This window comes from Lemur catta, chromosome 9 (genome assembly GCF_020740605.2).
Source record: "Lemur catta isolate mLemCat1 chromosome 9, mLemCat1.pri, whole genome shotgun sequence".
Lineage (NCBI taxonomy): Eukaryota > Metazoa > Chordata > Mammalia > Primates > Lemuridae > Lemur > Lemur catta.
This window is the reverse complement of record NC_059136.1, coordinates 50,707,742-50,730,464: the sequence shown is the minus strand read 5'-3', so window position 1 is coordinate 50,730,464 and position 22,723 is coordinate 50,707,742. Positions and strand designations below refer to the sequence as shown.

The 22,723-nt window shown below is 37.4% G+C and overlaps 1 protein-coding gene across 1 annotated transcript in view; it reads left to right on the top strand.

Annotated features, from left to right (window-relative positions):
* TRHR (thyrotropin releasing hormone receptor) overlaps positions 1-20,279 on the top strand; it is a 33,055-nt gene extending 12,776 nt beyond the window's left edge. The window contains exon 3 of the mRNA XM_045560670.1: positions 18,648-20,279. Coding sequence (XP_045416626.1) covers positions 18,648-19,055 — 408 coding nt within the window. The 3' untranslated portion in view covers positions 19,056-20,279. The remainder of the gene's footprint in view (positions 1-18,647) is intronic.
* The last annotated feature ends 2,444 nt before the right edge of the window (positions 20,280-22,723 follow it).

Sequence of the window (22,723 nt, the reverse complement as noted above, 5' to 3'; positions counted from 1 at the left end):
ATTATATGTCAAGTACTGTGTTAGGCACTAGGATACAAAAAAAAACAAAATAGTGTTTCTGTCCACAAGAAGTTCAAAATCTAAAATAGAAAAAAATAATAGTAGACATAATTAAAGCCATAAAGAAATAAATGTTATCAGAGTAAAAATCACAGATTAATGGCACCTGACCTAGATGGCTTGGAGTGAGGTGGGCATTAGAAAGGCTTTCTGGAAACAAAGGCTTCTAAGCTGAGCTTTGTGAATTAACAGATGTTTTGTAGATGAAGAAGGGAAAGAAGATGGTTTATACAGATGAAGACCAGCAGTCCAGAAAGGACACAATCAGTCCAGAGAACTGCAAGTAGCTCCTTAAGTTTGGGCAACAAAACTTGAGACTAATGAGGTGAGAAGGGATCAGGAAATAAGGTCTTTAGTAAATGAGGGATTTGGACAAGATTCTAAAGGCTATGAAAAGTCATTGGTAGATTGCAAGGCAGAGAGTGTTATGATCAGATTTATGCTTGAGGAAGACCTTTCTGTTTTCAATGTAGACAAATGATTGGCCCAAAGTCAAGGATCTCAGTTAGGAGACGACTGCAACAATATGGGCAAGATAATATGAATCATGCTGCAAAGGCCTAGCATGATAAGTTAAACAGCAAAGAGGATAGCAATGATACATTTGGAATAGAATTAATAGACTTGGTGTGAGTAGATGTACAGAAAGTGGAAGAGAAAGGAGTCAAAAGTGACTCATTTGAACCATTGAGAGAGAAATCCGTGTGATAGTTGAGAGCCTGAATTCTGGAATCTCACCCACTGGGGTCAGAGGCAGGGTTGGCCACTGACTACGTGATGTGAACAAGTTAATTTACAACCTTGAGCCCCAGTTTGCGTATCTGTAATGAGGATGATAGTATGTATCTCACAAAGTAGTTATTAGGATTTAATGCAAAAATCTGTATAAAGTACTTCTTACAGTGTCTGGAGCATGGAAATAATAAATGTTAGCTACTGCTATTATTAATTGGACAGTGTAATTTACTTAAATGAGGACAATAAATAGAGGAGGAACAGATTTCCGTGGGGTGGGCACGTTAAGTGTAGTTTTGCCCATGTTGCATTTGAAGCATCTATAGAACACACAGGTACACTTAGAAATATAGATTTAGAGCTCAGAATAAACATGTGGCCTAGAGATATGGATTTGGAAGCAATTAGTATACAGGTGGCTTGCTGAAGGTACCAGAGTAGATGTGATCACTGGAGGAAATTTTGTGAAATAGAAAAGAAACCTTGGAGTAGCTAGAATTCTAGGGAGAATGGGATGGAAAGCCTGTGAAACAATGAGAAGAGGAATAGTCAGAGAGGGAGGAGAAAACCGGGAGAAAGTAGAGTCACAGAAGCCAAAGGAGGAGACTATTTCAATAGTGGTCAACAGAAAAATGCAAAGATAGGAACTGAAAAAGCACCAAAAAGGACAATGGTGACCTCTGCAACGGCAGTTTCCATAAGTGTTGAGGAAAATACATTATATTGTATGGAGTTAATGAATGATGAATGAGGTAAAAACTAAAAAGAGAGTAAGAATAGACTGATGTTTTAACAAGCTTAATTATGAGAGAGAGAGCGCGTGCGCACACACGTGCAATAATGACACGGAGAAATAAGGCAGGGTATTTTTGCTTTTCTTGCTTTACTTTTTAAGATAGAAGAAACCTGAGCCTGTTTAAATCTTGATGGACAAGAGCTAGTAGAGTGGAAGGAATAATTTGTAGATACATGAGAAATACTCAGTATTGACAGAGCATGGTTCCTGAGGAGGCAAGAAGGAATACAAAAGGCGTCACCTTTCTTTTCCTGGACAGCTGGGACTGTGTCTAACTCGCTGGTCCATCTGCAGCACCTAGTACAAGGTCTGGCACATGAAAGGATCCAATACGTGTTTGTCAATAAATAGATGGGTAAATGAGTGGATTGAGGAAGGAAAGACTAAGATACAAGGAAAAGAGATAAGGATGCTCATGGCTGCAGATCAATTTTAGGTTATGGGTAGTTAGATGAGTCATTTCACTGACCAAAAACTAGCTGGCATTGTCCTTGAGGTTGTTTCCTTTGTGGCTGCAGGGAGTGAGTGACACACCCACCACCAGTACAGTTTCCCTTTCACTGAGGTAAGAATCTTAGGACAAAGGGCCAGGCTGGATCAGATGTGATGCATTACCTCAGAGCAGGGATTTATCCATTTGCCAAGAAGTTCCATCTGAAATCCTGATTCCAAATCAATGGAAGGCAGGTGCCTCAATAAATCCCTCACTCCGAAACCCTGTGAACAGCACCAGCTCCTGGGCAATAACCCCTTCCTCACAATCTTGAGCCAGATCTTTCCTTATCGGTATTTCCAGATGACATGTCTGATGTTCACAGTCTGTTTTTCCTTCCCCCTAAATATCTTGGCTCTTTCCACTTTATCTTTAAAAAATTCTGGAAACACACTTAGAAGCAATTAGCCTTGAGACAAAAGCAACACACTCCATTTTGCACACCGTTCTTGACTTGACTTTGCTACTGACTTTACCTCAAGGGAATGTGGTGACATGAGTTACAAACACACTTAGTAAACAAGGATCAAGGGTGCTTGACTCTTCTCAGTCACATGTAAGCATACTGGTTTTTGTGCCTCACCGAGACCCTCAAGAGCACTAAAGGCAAAAACCAGAAAGGCTTTCTCCATCAATGCACCCCTCTTCACGCTTCCGCATCGTGCAGGATGCTTGTTTATCCCTTAGGGGAGCTCTCCCAACTCAAGGAGTCTGTGTCAGCCACTCAAAATCTAACGCAGACCTGAAATTGAGACAGGTGGAAAACTGACTGTGGCTTTTAAGCTAATGAATAACAGTTTCCATTGCTGGCTTCTCCTCAACTCCACCCATTTCTTCGGAATAATTAATCCAGAGAGGTTATTAAATCACACCAGCCTCGTTGTTCCCATCGAAACAAGTTTTAAAATAGACAAATGTCTGTGCATATACTACAAGTGGAAAAAGCAATCTTGATTTTTTAAAATTTTTTAATCATGAACACTGAGGCAGCAGAAGAAAGAGAATTCATGTCCTCATTATGCCTTGTTAGTCAAAAGACAGAAGCTTCTGGGCTGTGACAGAACAAGTTATCATCTCAAATAATTTTTAGTGTTCATTACGGGGTTCTTGGTAGCCTTTAAGGAAGGTACGCTAATTTTTTTGCAAACTGATACCTACAGGTAAGCTCACGGTTATATAATGCTGCTATCTTTTAAAGAGTTACAGAGCAAAGCTATTATAATCAGAATTCTATTTATTCAGTAAGGTCACCTTTGTGCCTCAGCTAAAGTGACCCAACACAATACCAAAAATGAAGGCTAGAGAGCCAAGTTCTTTAGTAACACCGAGGAATATAAAGTATTCTTTGGAAAGTACCAATAATTTATCAAGAAGACAACTTGAAGAATGATGATTAGCAAGGATAAAATTCAAATAAAACCATTTTCCCTAAAGAGAAATAGAAATGTCTGCATTCTGAAGTAAAACATCTTGGTAAACTCCTACCTAGCACTGCTAGGGGAACTGCTACGCACAAAAGCCTTTGGAATGAATAGTGATTTCCTTGTATACTAACTGGCCATTATTTTATATATATTGCCCTGTTTATAGTCATCATGAGGGTTTTAAATTTTATATCTTAATAACGTATTGTAAATTTGTTGTTATCAACATTTATTTCATCCCAAATCCCTGAGGAACTGTACATTTTCCCTTCGGCAGTGGAGGAGCATCTCAATACAAACTTTGAAGCTGGCGCAGCATTGCAGACTCTCCAGAGAGTGTGGAAAGTTTTGAAATTCCCCCAGTGATCCTTATAATTCTCCTTAACCCCCGCTTCCCTGTTCAAGGATCACTGTTTAAATATTCTAGCTTAGATTCTTCAGTTAATATCATGCGTTAGACTCCTCGTCTGGTCTTCCTCCTAACAATGTAACCTGGAAAATAATCTGTGCCATTTGTATAGGTGTCAATCATTTATTAACCATCATAATAGGTAATATCATTAAGCTCTTAATATGTGCCAGGCATGTGCTAAGGGATTTTCACACATCAGCCCATTTGTCTCTATCAATTTTAAAGACAAGAGGTCTAAGATTTAGTAATATTAAGCTCAAGGTCGTTCATTCAAAAGAGGGAAAAGCAAGGAGTCTACTCATAGCATCTAATCAAAGTCTCTAATAGCAACACTATACTTCCTCACACACTTGCCCATAGTACTAGCATCTCAGAGATGAGGTACAGAGAGCATGGGCTATATATATGCCCAGGAAAAAAAGGAAACTTCTTATATGTGTGACAAATTCATGCATTCACTCCACAAAAATGCACTAAATACCTGCTTGAATGTTTCAGGCACTATTCTAGACTTTGGGAACACAGCTGTGAACAAATAACACAAACATCCCTGTCCCATGGAGCTTTTATTCTAAGGGCAAGGGGGGAATCAGGGAATAAAAAACTAAATACACATATTATATCAAATTATGATGTATCAGTTTGTGGAGAAAAACAAGCAAATAAGGGGGATAATGAAATGCTGAAACAGGAAGGGTGTAATTTTTAAATAGGGCAGCCAGAGATATTAAATAAATGCCCAGTTTTAGAGTGTGTTGTTCTTTTGATTCTATATGCAGGCACTAGCGAATGCCATTTATAAATCAATGCCTGAAACTCCACGGAATTTTTCCCACTGATGCAATGTTGAAATGCCAGGCTGGCCTACATAAGTCATTTGGCTTTTCTATGCAGAAAAGAAAGCATTAGTGACACTATTCAATTATATTTCATAAACTTTTATAACATTTATTCTAAAAGAAAATGCATTTTATGTTCTAATTCAAAAATGAACAATTTTCCAGTGTTAGAATAGGGACCTTTGGGCAGGTCAGTAGTTAAGAGAAGTTTTTAATAAATGTTCCTTTACCCAAATGCAATGTTATCTCTCTTCATTTTTTGTAAGAGAAAGTACGACAATTTCTATGCAGTCCTTCTCACCTGGGGAATAAGAAACAATTAACTTTATAGGGACAGATAGGATGAGATTCTTCCACCTGGTTCAAATCCTTGTTTTGCCATTTGTAAGTGGTGTATGAATTCCCTAGTTTGTAAAATGGAGATGTAAATTAGGAGAATTTGATAGAAAAACGAAGGGACTGGCTTGCTCAGGGCCAGGGGTACCAACTACCATCAATCTGTAAATGCATCTTCTCCAAGTGCCTCATATACTGTTTCTATACTACTTCTGATTTAATCATCCACAAAAGTGCATGCCTTCTGGAAAAGAACTCTCAGGATTACTAAAAGGACAGTGTTACCATTATATTCTTTTAAGTGTTGGTAGAGAGATAATGCTAATTATGATTTTGTCATAAGAAAAATAAAATTTTAAATCAAAACTTTCCTCCCCAAGCTGAGAGCCAGCATTTTGGTCCATATTTCTCATGGGCTCTGTTGATAATTGAATGACGAGCTTGAAAAATTAGTCATCAATCATAACAGTAGTTTGAAATATAAGATTATATGCATTTGTCTGTTTTGTTAAAAGTGTTCAACTATTCCCTGGATTGGAAAATTACAGTCATGGGCCAAATCAAGCCCTACTGCTTGCGTACCTAAGTATAAATGGAACTGAAAAAGTTATGCCCATTGATTTATGTACTGTCTGTGGATGCTTCCTCACTACACTGGCAGAGTTGAGTAGTTGTAACAGAGGTCGCATGGCCTGCGGAGGCTAAAACATGTACTATCTGGTGCTCTACAGTAAACATTTGCTGGACGCTGAACTATTCCTAATTAAGAGTTTATTTGTGAAAATATTATGTACTTAGCACAGGTACTGGTTGCATGATAAGTGTTCAATAAATAAATGATAAATACATAGTAAATAAATATTTTTAGATTCCACAAAATGACCAGGACTAGGAAAGTTCAAGCTTATCACAGGCTGACTAAATTAGCAGTTAGCATATCCCCATCCTGAATCTGAACTCTGTATCTCCTAAGTAAAATGCTTTGCTCATTATGTTAGACAATCCTTGATTTCAACTGTCTCTAAAAATACAAATTGGTAATCTGTTTGCAGAGTGATATCATGAGAAGTCACTTTCTACAACTTCATGAGTGACAGAGAAGCCACAAATGATTGAATATGACAGTTGACAGAGAGGACAGAACAAGAATAACTGTCAAAGTGAGATTTGTCTCTTTTGGAGGCAAATCCCATTTGACTTTGGTACATATTGACATAGTGTCAATCAATATCTAGTAATGGGAAGTGAACTCAGCATAAATCATAATGAGTTAGCATCTCCTTAGCTCTTTACTTTTCCTAAATTCTTCATAACAATATAGCCAATAATTCTTTATTTCTACAGAATAACAGACTGCTCCCAGAAAATTTTCATCACTGTAATTCCAGTCTGATCTATCATGTCCCTTTTTGAAGAGAAATCTTTACACACTGATTTGAATTTTTAACTTTAAGCATTTTTGATGCCAAATGCTGTTTTAGAAGTTAGAGATAAAAATATGCAATAAACATTTATTCCTGCCCTCAAGATCTTACATAGTAGGCAAGAAACCAGACACAATATAATCATGACATTTGTGATTAGGGCTGGAGGTGTAAAACGGCTACATGGAATTCCACAGAGGCAACGGGACTTAGAATAGCCTTAGTGAACTGTTTCTTCATTCATTCATTTATTCATTCATTTCCTGAATGTTTATTGCACCTAGTAGGTGCCACACCTTCACGTTGGCCCCTGCAGGTAGAGCAGCAGGGATCCTCAAAGAGCTTTCATCCTAGGGAGAAACAAGAGACAATAGGCCAGGAAGCAAAAGAAGGAACAGGATCCTTTCAGACTGTCACTATTAGCACAAATGAATAAACAGGGAGGCATGAAAGGAAGGAATTTGGGGAAGGATTAGTACCCACCCCTCTCGAGAGAGATATTAACTTCTCTGAATCTCTTTTTCTTCATCTATAGAATGAAAAGAATGCCTACCTCATACATACCACAAAGATTAAGTCAGTCAATGAAGTCACTGGTGCTATGTTTAGGATATATTTAAGTGTTTGATAAGGTATTATTATTATTATTATTATTATTGTCAAAGTCTTCTCTGTCATTTGGTTAAATCTTTCACATTTCCCCAATGATGGGAAATCTCACCACCCTAAATTACATAAAATTAGCTGCTTTTTATTGAGGACCATACCCTGTGCTGGTGATTTACATAAATTACCTCATTTATTCTTCATACCTGCTCTTATTTCGCAAATATACTGAGGCTTAGAAGAATGAATGTCTTGCCCAGTGTCACACAGATAGTAAGTGGCAGAACTAGAATTAGAATCCAGCTACATCTGCCTCCACAGCCTGTTCCCTTAACCACTAGACTAACGCCACAAAGCAACCCAGATCATATCATCCAAAAGTGACTCTGGTACATTAACAATCTGTTGTTGAAAGTTTGGGCCTCACAGCCAAGGCCAGCATGATTTGTAGACTCAGAAGGGTTTCTAGTCAAATGGTAAGAGGCAGATAAATGCAAAGAAGCTTCATTCCGTCTGTTAGGTTAACACGGTGATAAAGCTGGCTGGCACCCATGACCAGGGATGCAGATTGCAAGACAGGATAAAGAACATAACAGCCCCTTACATCAGAAGGGTATAGTACATGTTACAATGTGTTTTCACATCCTCCTTGCAATTAACCCCATATATATACATACATATATTCACATATTAAATGATACCAAGGCTCAGGAAGATTTGAGTGGTAATAGGCAGTAAAGCCGAGATTTAAAGCCAAGTCCACTTATTTTGAGTACCATGTTTAGCACGTCAGAAAGCTAAAAATCATCAAAAATGTTGAATTTATGGTTTGCTGAAGGAAAGACACGCACATCTGCCTTGGCTGACTTTGTGATTTCTTTTGGGACAGCTGGGAAATGAGCTCTGTAACTCCAGGCAGCCCGAGCACGGTGCAGCCTGTCTCCCCAGGGAGGGGCACAGGCGAAGACGGGGTTGGAGGCCTCCCAGGGACTCTCAGCTCCATGATCAGGGACTTTGTCCAAGACTTTTAGAAGCAAGACAACTAAATGCCCACTAAAATTTGGCAGCCGTGAGAGTTTTACTTCTATTTAGGGATCACCGTCACCTCTTTTCCTCTCCATCATTCACTTTCTACATTTTAAAATATCCTCTTTGATTTCCCAGCCCCCACTGGGTGAGGCTGAGGCAATGCGAGGCTGCATCTCCGTCTACAGAGTCACCCTTACCAGGCTGTGGAGCCAGAGAAGCGCAGGGGAATTGGAACAGGGAAACGTCTCCCTCAGAAAGGATCAATATCTTCAGAGATGTGTTTAGCTAGCATCTGGATTCCCAGCTCAGGGCCAGCTAAAATGCCCGATTTAAAATTTCTGAAGTCTAGTTCCAAACAGAAAAATGACCAGGACTAGTAAACATACCTTAGAGAGCAAAGGTAAGAAAACCAAAGCAAGTTTGTATTAGGGCAGGTTTTTCCACATACGTAATTATTTACCAATAATTTATTTAATACCTAAAAGAGAGAGCATTTAGAAAAAGCTAAATAGCAAACTCATCCCATGGCAGGTGAACTACAGCATTGTTCTAGCGTGGCTCATAAAAGAATTCAGAAGGACATTTTATTTTCTAAATCGAGACGTTGTTATAATCTGAATCCCAATTCTGCCAGCTGAGTTTTTCCTCTGTCAGCACGTTTTCAAATACCTACTGCCTACAAATAATAAAACAATCAAGAAACAGGATGCACAATTATCAGACTCCATAACCAATACTGAAACCTCCACACTATAATAGTTGCTAGTATTGTGGAAAGTTTTGCAATTAATCCAAATTTAACTGCAAATACTACGTAGCATATAGTTGTTTTCCATTCTCAGGATAAGAACCCTGAAATCAGAAACACATAAGGACTTAGTACCACAGTGTAAATAGGAATATCTTTGTTAGGTGCTGTGGGCATAATCCCTTGTGCAGAAATGAGAGTTAGCTTTTCATTCTCCCTGTTCTCCTCCACCAATTCCAACCTTTAAGCTCAATTCTTGTTTTTAGGTTTTGCAAATTTTAGGAAAAAATATTTCTTCCCAAAATTCAAGTATTAAAGAGAAAAAAACGACTTTGGAGCAAATATACAAGTCTTTACAGTGTGGCTTTTAATCATCAGCATATGAACTTTCTGACATCAGTCTTATTCTCTTTAAAAGGCAGATAAAGTAGGGCTGTTATAAAGAAAATACCAAGCACATTGCCTGGTACATGGTATTTCACATGTCTTAACTCTCTTTCTCCCTTTCATTGGCTAATTCCTACTGCTAGATAAGAATATCTTCAATTGTCATCACTTTTTTCCTATTCTAAATTGAAAGATGTTAAGAAAATATTGCATAGTTTCCATCTAGCACAGACATTCTGAGATTCTCAGGAAGCAAGGCGTACAGTATCTTGGGGCCTTTCTTGCACTGAAAACTTCTGGTATAGCTTACTTAACATTGAACCCCAGTTCCACTAACAGCTCAAAGTCCGATCACTTTTCCCACTTTTCAAGTGTTTGTGGCTCTCTAACTCTAACTTTGCTCCTGAAAGAAAGTACAAGACTCTGAGGGTTCATCCTACATCAGAGTTGGGTGCAGAGCTCTGTCCATTTCCTATAAGAAGTATTTCACACTTGTATTTGGTGATGTGTAGTTATTTTCCTGCAGAACTAGGGTTGTCACAGAGGAAGGGTCAGATCATGTTCTACATAGTATTATGCTGTCCCATAACTCCACTATTACCTGTGCTCTGATACCTTCCCAATGGCAGTGCCAACTTGTGGACCTATTGGTACATGCCGCACCTCCTGGGATAGAGTCTAGTCTCCTGCCCCTTCAAATGTCTTGCTCAGGAAAGAGCTCTGCCTACCTTCCTCAGCACCCTCCAGAATTGTGGAGGAAAAAACATCTTTGCCATTTCACTGGATGCACCACTCTTGTAAATTTATGCTTTCGAAATCCTGTATATTTTTCCCTTAAGCCCTACTTTTTCCTCAAGCATTATCAAATATTACCAAAATTTCTCTATTGTGAGTGCTATTAATAATATATTTTGGGGAGCATTTTTAATCAGAGTATAGCCCAGAGAACACTACACAATGCTTGCCAGAGTGACTATTCTGAATGGAACATTTAGATATAGTACTTGACAAGGGCAGGCAGGAACCTATGTGTTAGCATCCCTGAGTGGCTTCCTGTCAAGAAATCCATAAATAATGCACAAAGCAGAGCACGTCAGTCCATGATCTCTGTGCCATGAATCACCACTCAGCTTTTATTCACTTTTATTATATATTAACTGACTTTGAGTTGATTCTAAGCCCTTTTTTGGCTCCAGCATTCAACGTTTGAGCCCCATCAATGATCTACTCCATAATATGAAGCATCCCACATTGATGATAACCATCTTTTAAAAAGTGAATGTCTAGACATAAGTCAAAACAAAGCAGAACAATCTACAAGAAGAAATTCCCAGAGCCTCCAATTAGTGTGGAAACTTGGTATATTTAATTATCAAGTCAAGTTTATCTTTCAACTGGCTTCATTAATGTAACAAAATCAAAGGGTCATGAACCACTTTGCTAAGGGCCATCTGAGAGCAAAATATTCCTAGTTATAGAACACTTTGTTAATAAGCAGAAATGCAGGAGAACATGGACAGAGTCCAAACACAGAATGTAGTATTGCCCTCCAAAGAATGGCATTAAAATATTAAAGGCTAACTGTTTTGTGTTCATTAACCAAAAAAAAAAAAATTTCCAGAAATAAGTACATTTCTGAAAACGGAAATATTACAGCCAGAAGAAGCACAAGAACAAAAACACTTGGCTAATTTAAAGAACCCTAAACCCACATATAACTCAGTAATTATATTTTAACATTTGTGAAAAATACGTATTTACTCAATAATAATTTAACTGTATTGAGCACTTATTATGTAGCAGGCATATATACTAAGGACCTCTCCCAACTTTTTGTGCAATAGAGATGTAGTAAAAGTTTGTTTTTGATTTACTTTTGAAGCCAAAAACAGAACTTTGACATTATACAAAGTGGGCTCCAAAATTGATAAAAGAGCCTATTCACAAATTAAAGTTACCTGTGATGCCTTTGAAAATCACTCACTAAAAAAGAGGTAAATTGTCTTCAAATACAAGTTTAATGATGTGGTTATCACCTTCTGGTATATGGATTTACCTTTTAAATACTAACAAGCTTTTTCACAATTTAAGATTGTCGAGGAATTTAGACAAGTTTCAGATATAAGCCATGTGACCTGGCCACTGTCCTCAAAGGCAGAGAAAGATTGTGAAACCAAGATACTGAATGCTAATTTCTACCCTTTCTTCCATACCTACTACCCTTTGTCACTCAATAACACACAGGGCTATTCCATAGACTTTATCTCCAAAGGAAGAGTGTCAGATAATAGCAAGACCCATGACCATGCACAGATTTTTTTCTAAAGTATATAAAGAATCAAAATTCAGAATTTCTTCTGAATTAGTACAAGAATTCCAACTAAAGCACTCATGATTTCCTAAAATAGTAAACTAATTTCTGACGATTAATCAAAATGTCTCCAAATCCCATGTAACAAGAATCTAATAAATGACATCCTATTAATTGGGCTGTGGTTCAAGAAATAGAGGTTTCCATTATTTTATTTGCTTATTTTTACATTTTTAATTTTCTTGTTTCTTCCCCCAATAAATAGATTGGTGTGAAGGATTCCTATATGCCTTGTTATGAAAACTTTTTTCTTCCTGTTCAGTACTTTCTAAATATAGCACTCCAATTTGGGGCAAAAAAACGCAAGTGACTCCAGGGTTACCAGTGTTTTCTGGCAACAATATTATCCCTTCCAAATAGTTCAGAAACAATATTTATAGTAATTAAAATTCTTAAGCTCATTATACATGTTGATTTTTTGTGATTATCTGGAAAGAAATCTAGACCTAGAGTCAAAAGAGCTTGGTTCAATAACTAGCTTTGCTGCTGATGTATATGAGCTATATGGCCTTATTTCTCTGCTTCTGTGAGCTCAATTTTCAGTTCCCCATCGACAAACTGGTAACACTTGCCCTACAGATCTCAAAGGGATATAGGGACAAAATCATTTAATGACAATAAATGAACTTTGTTAATTCCAAAGAATTCAACAATTATTATCAGAACTCCATTTAGGATTCAGAGCAACGATGAGTAAGGTGGAATTTTCTCATGGGTTATCTTGATCTCTTAAATATGATTAAGAAAGAAGAGGCAGGCATTTAAAAAGTAATTTTGCATGTATGCTTGGGAAGAGACCAACCCCACGCTGGTGCACTGGAAACCATTCCCTACTCTAGAACATGGTTCCTCCAGTGGTCCTCTTCCAGCAAAACTCTCAAAAGACATGTTGAAAATCACTGTCTTCACTTCTTATCCCATTCTGGCAAGCCCATCTGGAGTGGGTTCAAGAGAGAGTGGTTGATATATTATGTTGAGAATGGCACTTCACCTCTGTGGCCTTCCTCTCAAAAATCCATAACCTTGTCTAACCATGAGAAAAACATCAGCCAAACTCAAATTGGGGTATGTTCTATAAAATGCCTAATATACTCTTCAAAACTATCAAGACCATCAAAAACAAGGAAAGTTAGAGAAATTTTCCCATCTTGGAAGAACCTAAGGAGACGTGATAACTTAATATAATGTGGCGTCCTGGATGGGATTCTGGAGGAGAAAAAAGGACATTAGGTAAAAAGTAAGAAAATATGAATAAACTAACTTCATATAAAAATTAACAACATTGATTCATTGTGACAAATGTGCCATGGTAATATAAGGAGTTGACTATGTGGGGACTTTGATGTGGAATATATAGAAACTCTGAATTATCTTTGCAATTCTTTTATAAACCTAACAGTATTCTATTAAGTTAAAAAAGCAATAAACAAATGTTAGTTAATATTTTCAGAACTTGTAGTAAGGGTCATAGTACTAGTAATAGTGATAGTAGTTAGTAATATGAGATTCTTCAGCAGGCTAGAAGAGAGAACCCAATTAGCTTGTTTTTTCCATGCAGTACACATTTAGAAAATTGAACTTGTGCCCATGTAAGGAACTATAATCTTAACTGAAACAATAAGACAGAAATCTATCCAATTCACATTTTAAAAATGCCAAATAGGATCTTTATCTGGAGGCCTTACAAAGATGACAAAGGGTGTGTTGACAAGGACTGAATCCACACTTCCTTGAGAGAACTATATTCCACTTATTCTGCATATTTAAACACAGTAAAGAGTAAAAGACATATAGTAGGACTTGATATCAAAATCTCCAGCTGATCTTTGCAAAGAGATAACGCTAAGCAAGGTGACCAAGGACAGAGGCCCATTAAGCCCAGACCCTCCTGTTTTCAACCATCTCTGCTGACAAGCTCTCTCTTTAAACACCACATTTTAATCAAATTATTTTTACAGCCTCCTTTGCTTGCCTTCAGTATACTCTGCAAAAATGGCTGCCTGCTTCCATGTTGACTAAAATGGCTCCACAGAGCTGACTTTTTCCTGAATTCAACACTCTATCCTGCAGCTGTACCTCCTTTGGCAGCTGCATCCCTGCTTCTATATGAAATGAGAAAGGAATGGAAGTCAAGCACTCCATTGAGTGTGACTTTACCTCATCCCACAAAAATAATGACTTTTGGCTGGACACAGTGGCTCACACCTATAATCCTAGCACTCTGGGAGGCCAAGGCAGGAGGATTGCTTGAGGCCAGGAGCTCAAGATCACCCTGAACAAGAGCAAGACCCTGTCTCTACAAAAAATAGAAAAGTTAGCCAGTCTTGGTGGCATGCACTTGTAGTCCTAGCTACTCAGGAGGCTGAGGCAGGAGGGCTGCTTGATCCCAGGAGTTTGAGGTTGTAGTGAGTTATGATGATGCCACTGCACTCTAGCCTGGGTGACAGAGCAAGACCCTGTCTCAAAAAGAAAAAAGACTTTTGTAATTGTTTCCTCTAGCCTCCTAGAGAAAGAGATAGTGCCACTTCTTTACACGGTCTGCAACAGGATACTAAAATACTTCTCGTCTTCATGGTATACCCCGCTCTCATGCTTCCAAATAGACACACACACCAAATCACTGCAGGAACACTCTTCCAGCCTCTCTTTACCTTAATATTTTGACTTAGATGTTACTTGGAACAGAAAGTCCTCACTAACCCCCTTCAACCCCAAGTCCAGATCAGGTGCTTTCATAGAACGCACACTTTCCTCTATCTTAGCATTTGTCACATTGTATTATAACTGCCCATCATATTTAAGGTACATGAAGACATTGGCAGTGTCTCTTTGGGTCACTGTTGAATCTTTAAATGCCAGAACACTGATACACACAGTAGGAATGCAAATAAACAACTTAGAGTGAATGGATAAATTCCTTCCTAATTAAAAAATGTATTGTAAGGTCATTTTCATCCAAGAATTGTGTCATGCTATTTCTCAAGGACCTTGAGAAGTCTTGGGGCAGAGGCTGCTCTAGAGAAGTAGCATTTCATACCACTGCATACCCTATGTACTACTCCAGCAAAAATCCCAATGCTTAAATATAATGAGGTTTTTAGGATATTTTCCAAATTTGTATTTTTATCTCTTTTTCAGGATAAGGAATAACAGCAGAAATAAAACTTCAAAAATAACAGTGAAATTAATTTGTTATGAAAGATAATCTCCAGAACAATTTCTTTCTAGATGCCTGTTCCTATACTGAGTAAGAGCTGTTAAAGTCCAAGCTATGGCTATCCTAAAAACATATGAACATTTTAGAAAGTTATTAAACTCAATTAAGGATATTTGAAATTAATTAAAAATAATTATGAGTAGGATTAAGTCGTTTTACAGGAGTCACAGTTTCCTCTGGGTCAATCTTAGAAGCATCACTACATTTGTTTCATATCACATCTCCTTAAATTTTTAAAAATATATTTCAAACAAAAAGTTAAAATGTGTTAAGAACTCATTTTACTAATTGACCTAACCTCCATTTAAGAGGAATTTTTTAATATTAAAAAATAAAATGTTTGCAAAAATCCTTTAATAATATGTTGGAGTATCAGAACCCAGAAAAGAATCATGGTTCCATATTTTGAAATATCAATAATTCCTTTCATGCTTGAATTTATTCAACTTTTTCTGAGGGCCTCTTTATGTCACATAATGTACTAAACACCTGAGAGCAGGGAAATGAATAAATTTGCCCATGCCCTGAAGCACCTCACCATTTATTAGAGAGATGAACAAGTATAGTTCATTGCAATGAAATGTTGAAGAGTGATGTCAAAGTATGCACAGGGGGGCTATGGAAAAGCACAGGAGAGGTACAACCTTGACACAGATTGCCCTTCTTTAACACATGAAAGTTTCTCTCCTCACTGACATTAATTGAAAAGAGGTAGGTAGATGTTAAATGTAGATTCAATGTTTCACCTGACAGTTGTGGAGAAAAATATAAAGGTGGATGAAATTTGACCACTAGGCTTGGTGTGGTGGCTCACGCCTGTAATCCCAGCACTTTGGGAGGCCAAGGCAGGAGAATTGCTTAAGGCCAGGAGTTCGAGACCAGCCTGAGCAAAATAGCGAGACCCTGTCTCCATGAAAAATAGAAAAATCAGCCAAGCATGGTGGTATATCCCTGTAGTCCCAGCTACTTGGGAGGCTGAGGCAGGAGAATTGTTTGAGCCCAGGAGTTTGAGGCTGCAGTGGGCTGTGATGACACCACTACACTCTAGCCCAGGTAACAGAGCAAGACCTTGTCTCAAAACCAAAACAAAACAAAACAAAAAAATTCAACCTTTCTCCTGAAATTTAGCAGTAATAAATGTGTTGAGTTTATCCATAAAACAAGTTAAATGCTTTGGTGACCATAATGGGGATAACACAATCAAAACCTTATCATTGAAGATTTTGACAAGTGTGAAAAAGTGACCTGATGTCAGAGAACCTGGAATATTAGAAGAAAAAGGCAGGGATATGGGTGATTATAATGACTGTGGTAATGATGATAATGAAGGCAATAATAACTATATCTCCTTCCAGAGCTCAGAACATTTGCCATTAAATTGAGTCTTTGATTTCCTAGGACCAATTAAAATATTTTCTTATAATCTTGAAAGTCTGCTTAGGAAAAATCAGGTTTCAGTTAATCTCTTAACTGAGTGGACCTTCCCTGTCTCTAAAATAAGTCAGAATCTCTGGAATGTTTTACCTCGTGTTATATGAACCATTGTGAAAAATCACATCTTCCCACTGAACAACTTCTCTACCCCTAGTGGTGAAACATGGAATGTTAGTGTCCTATATGCACAGAGGAGAATCTCAGCTAGCAGTGAGTGAGGTAGAACAGAAGGGGCTAGGCCAGGTTCTTGGAGGGCAGAGAGACCTTAAAGAAAGTGAGAAAATGACCCTGGAAGCAGAGGAAGTGCAGTAACTTGAGAGTAGGTGGGTACCTCACAAGTGCCATTGCAGGAAAGTAGTAGGAGCAGGAGTGATTCAAAAAGAGATAAAGGCTATGTGTGCCCCTAGATGGGACATCTTGGGGCAAATGATATTTGGCGAGTTGAGGAAGGAGGCAAGGAATCACTATAGATTTGGGAAGAGTAACTGCAAGAGAGTAGCACTACCCTCACAAAGCAAGACTCATGGAGAGTTCCTCCCTGGGGTGGAAGGAGCATTGACAGATGCAAAACAGAGCTCCAGGATCACAAGATCAGAGTTCTAGGGAACGAAGGCAGACATTCTAACACACAGGACCAAGATGGAGTCTATTAACTGGATTAAGTACGAGGCTGAGAACTAAGTTTATAGTAGATACAAATGACAGAGTAGGTTTCTAGAAGTGGAATCTCTAAAGAACTTGAAGAAGCCTTCTCTACGGACAGGATGATCCCCTTCAGTGCCAAAAGAAGATAGAGGCTGCTGGTGAGGCCTTCATTGACACAGCTGGGAGGTTAAGAGAAATGAAGGGGGAAGAATTAGTTCATTCGATTTTGGGTAGTTTTCAAGTTCAGCACATCTACAAAGTCTGGGCTGAGGAAGCTGAAATCTCTCAAACTCTATAAGAGACTGAAGATAACTGAAAACTTTTAAAATGTGTAAAGTGTTACTCTTGAAGAAAAGCAATCAGTTATTACCTCCCCACCAAAGACAACCACTGCTACAATTTTAATACACTTGTCATGGTAGCGTAGTTGAAATATTACTATATCATCACGTTATATTGTCATTAATCAAACGGTAATATTTCCATAGTGCTTTACAGTTTTAAAGCCCTATCACGTTCATTATTTTATTTTATATCCTCGATAACTCTATAATGTAAGTGAAACAATATGATCAGGCATATTTTCAGTTGTAGAAATAAAGGTGCAGATTAATGACTTGATTAAGGTTTTAAAACCACTTATACAATCAAAGCCAGATGATCTAATGGTGAGTCCAGACCAATCCTGGCATCTCAATGAGCCCTGAGGCGAGTGAGAAAAGAATCTGCTAAATTATGCCTTTTGACAATCTTGTTCCTGAGCAATCGTGGGTATTAATTTCATCATACCTATTGTCTTACCTCCTATGCGTTGCATGTATTTAGAAGTGGGGTCAGATCTAGGTGAAATCCAGAGTTTGTTTTCTCTCTCCTCCACCTCCCGCTAACCTGAAAGAAAGCTGTGTTGTGAAGAGCAAAAGCTTTGGATTCAGGCTGACTTGGATTCAGGCTGATTTGGATTCCAGGCCAGGTTCTAAGACTCTACAACTTCCACCAAAATACTTACCAGCCTCTGCACCTATTTTTTAATTTGAAAAAAATTGTGGGTATGATACCTATTTTAGAGGGTTTTAAACTTTTTCAACATGATAACAAATACGAAACACCTAGTACAGTGTCTGGTGCATAGCAGACATTCAATAAGCATTGGCTTTTGTGCTTTACCCTCTCATATAAGCTACCTCGTTTGATTTAGGAGGGCACTATTGGCTCCATTTTACAGATGAGCTACAAGAAAGGTTAAGATAATTTCTTAGGGCCACACATAAGGTAAGTAAAGATGGGATTTGACCCTAGGTCCCTGAATGCTTGCTGCAGACCCTTTTCGTGCCCTGTGCTAATATCCCCTTAGCCTGACTCTGATTTCAGCCACAGCTATAGTGGATGGTTCTTGCATGCAGACAACATCCCCCTTCGGGCATCCACTGTCCCGTTTGTCTTGCCTCTTCTCTGCCTCAAGTCTCTTGCTACCAAGCCCCCAGGAGTTTTCTGGCAAGAGAGATCTGTTCTGGAGGTACAGAGGAGTTAAAATCTCTAAGAGCAGCCTTCAACAAGTGGGAGCTGGCTGTCCTAAGTCCTTGTCTCAGACTACATCTTGGGAACTAAACGTTTGGGTGGGAGAAGGAAGGGTTGCTTTATTTTGTTTTGTTTTCATTTGTGTTTGTACTGTATTTTTCCCTATTTCTCCATAGGTCACCAAGATGCTGGCGGTGGTTGTAATTCTATTTGCCCTATTATGGATGCCCTACAGGACTCTTGTGGTTGTCAACTCATTTCTCTCCAGCCCTTTCCAAGAAAATTGGTTCTTGCTCTTTTGCAGAATTTGCATTTATCTCAACAGTGCCATCAACCCAGTGATTTACAATCTCATGTCCCAGAAATTCCGTGCAGCCTTCCGAAAGCTCTGCAACTGCAAGCAGAAGCCCACAGAGAAACCCGTTAACTACAGTGTGGCCCTAAATTACAGTGTCGTCAAGGAGTCAGACCATTTCAGCACAGAGCTTGATGATATCACTGTCACTGACACTTATTTGTCTGCCACCAAAGTGTCTTTTGACAACACCTGTTTGGCTTCTGAGGTAACCTTTAGCCAAAGTTGATTTGTGAATTAGAAGAAAATGGACCATAAAGTAAATGAGAATCTGTGCAGTTATCAACAAAAGAGAGGAAAGCGCCAATACTTGTATATGACGACGGATAAAATCTTTGCCAGTGCTCTAACAAGTCCTGGCCCTACTTTAACCCATGAGAATAATTCAGATTTTCCTTCTTATAAAACTAGTACCATAAAAAAATGGAACAGGTCTATAAAATAGCTAAATGATGGAAACTGAAAGTGTAGCCCTTTTCATTTAAATTGAGAAATTCACTATGTTTCCTGGGGCTATTGAGTTTTGATAAAATCTAGACATCACTTTACATTATTGACAATAACCTTATCAAATGTGATTTCCCAATCCCCCCCTAAAAAATTATCTATACATTTGGTCATTTGGCAACATGCAGATTTCTTAATATTTGCATTTAATATATCATTTTAACAAAGTACAGTGCTATTTCATGAATATCTGAGACTACAAGGGAAAATATTTAAAAAACATTTTATTTATTGAATAAAAATGAAATTTCAGACAAACATGTTCACTATACTAAAAAATTGTCATCATGTTTATAAAGTTCTGAGATGATTTTTGTATCTTACAAAGTTAGTGGTCATTCAACTGTAATATAAAATAAACCTCAAAATATCCAAAATTATAAATTGAGAAGACATGTAGATTTGATTTTGAGATACGTCCAGCTCTTATCAACTCTTTGAGCCTCCTAAATGATGAATGGGACAAGAGAAATATCCAGATTAAGTCACTGTGAAGATACAAACTAACCTACAGTTAATATTGAAAAGTATAGCCAAGACAAGACCAAGTATTTATATGTTAATAATAAGGTTTTGCTTTTTCCCTGAAACTCTTAAGGAGAATGTCCTTTTTGAGCATTCTTATGTGTAAACTACTGAGACATGTCAAGTGAATCCTTCTAGCTGAATCTAGCTTAAAAGTCTGAAACATTCTCAAAGGTTTAGTTGTTATTCTAAGTCAGCCAAAATCTGTCACACTTCCAGATGAAGAGCCCCCACTAAGAATTGTAGTCTATAGATTTTAACTTGTCTGCAATTGTCTTTCCTTCCTGCCTGCTTGTCATTTATAGGTTCTTTTTTTTTTTTTTCCAAATGCTGGTGATATTTTGTTCACAGATTTTAAATCAAACCAATGCAAAATTCTGTTGGCTTTATTTTCAGTAGAATTAAAACTAATTTCATCGTATTATCTAGTATCTCAACCTTATGTTAATATTTATGGCTTAGACTTGCTATTCCAGTGATTATTTGATAGGTGTGAAAGTGAATCTGCCCAGGATCTTTTTCAGGTCCTACTTGAATCCTTTTCATGTAACTCACCTACTAAAATTTGGCCAATCAGCGTCGCTAAGGGTACAAATTGCCCTTGGTGATGGTTCAGTGATTAATGACCTTTAATAACTGCATTAAAAAGTACTTGTACCTTTAAATGTCCCCCTAGGCTGGCATTGTCCCTCTCCAGCCTATATCCCTATTTTACGGACTTTTTTCTGGAACCTAATTGCTAATGATAATTACCCCCTCCCACCTTGTTAATGAAGAATACATCACTCTGTTTTAGAAACTTCTATTGTAAAGTGCTGCTTCATGGAGATTCTGCCATCCAGAACCTCATTCTAGAACATAATTTTATGAAAATTGGCTTCCTCTACTCCAGGAAGACATTTTTATCCTGTCACTGTCTCAGTAAACAAATGAAAGCAAATATTTACAGGAAATATCCTAGAAATCTATCTGCATGACACTAAGCTAGCTATGTTAACTGCCTCTTCATCCTGGATTAAATACTATTCTAGTCACGTAGATAGAGCATCAGAGTTACCCAAACCCAAATCACACAAGCACATGTGTAGGTGCATAGAAACACATACCCAAATGTACATAAATTGCTTAACAAAGGGGATTGGAATATATTAGATTTTTTTCACTAAGGAAAGGAACTAATATCATTGAGCATCTACGATGTCTTAAGCATGCTGGTACGTACTTAATCGATATTATCTTCATCACAATCTCACTGCAGCTGTGATTTTTCTGGTTATAAGACCAGGAGTCAGGGATCAACGCTATTTCCCTAACTAGTGTGTCCATGTGGCAGAGAAAATGAAGAAAATATGTATTTCTTTTCTCTTTTTTTTTAAGCTGGCATGGTGATTAAATTCTTGTGACCTGATGGCCTAAGTAATTTTAAAAAAAAAATACTTTGCAGAATGGTAATATCAGATATTGAAAAAAATTACAATTAGTTTTATATAATATACACAGAACACATTATACTCTTCTTGGCCTTGGAAATCTAATATATGGGCTCAGTTTTTCCACTTTAATTTTTTAAAAGTTACTTGCCAATAATCTGTTAGTTTTAGACCACATGGGAAATTCAAAAAAATGCAGTTCATAGTGTTTCAACTCTAAAGCAAATGTCATTATAAAATTAAATGTTCCTGTGTAATGTCCAATAGATATTTGTATTTATACAGAAGAGACATAACTTTTTAAATTATTCTTTATCACACTATACTAAATCATAAAATATTGCCATAAATGAATAATCAAAACTTAATATACCATCAAGTGAAAAATAAAAAGCTAGATTAAAATTTGCTGGTGGGATGAAGTAATGTTATTAAGAGCCTCCCTTAATAAAATTTCCTTGAGTTATTTTATTACTTCCAATTTCATTAATTGCTGAGTGTCTCTGGTTAGATGTTGCACCTGAGGTAATTGGGTAAAGGACACAGATCATTAATAAAATGAGCAAACATAAATTCCCTCTTAGACTTCATCAGTATTATGAGTATATTTCTAGAGCTTAATACACAACACAAATATTCTAAATGCTGAAGAAAAACAAGAAAAGTCCAAACTCTATAATCATTCTTAAATAGATTAAATGTACAGAACAATACACCTTTGTAATATACCAAAAGAAATGGCCAGTTAAAGCAAAACAACTGGCAATGTCAAAGAAAACTAATTCTTAAAAGGATACTTGAATTGTTTCATTTTTAGAAGACTATATCGGGATAATAAGGACCATATGCCTTAGTAAATATGAGTCTACATGGTTTTGGTCTGCTCTTAAAGAATAAATGAGTTATATCGTTCTAAACTACATTAAATCTATAAACATCATGGAAGAGAGAAAATGTTAACTTTTGCCTTTTGGAGGAAAAGATTTTAAGTTGTTAACCCATGAATCTATGAATTCCATAAATATTAAATTTAATATTATTTTCCCTCTCAACTGCAACTCACGCAGGGCTTGGAATATTTGTGTATGACGCAAGGAAACTAGATGTGCGTGAGAGAGCACCCAGAAGCAGCTAGTCAGTCCCAGGTTCAAAGAAAAAAATTTTTTTAAATGTTTGGAGTCACTCATTCCCCTAGAAGGGAGCAAGCATGAAAATCTCTAGCAATTTATTTTCTATTTATCCTTAGCTATCTACAGTCAAATAGCCGTCAAAATCAATATTTGACTGAGTGACTGGGAAAATATAAGTTTTTAGGATACATATGGAGAAACTTTACAGAGTTTTGTAGTAAGAAGCATTTCTTTTCCTCTCTCTTTTTCCCCTTCTCCCCCTCAAACTGCCATCTCTCCACAAGTATTGCTTTCCTCACAACAGA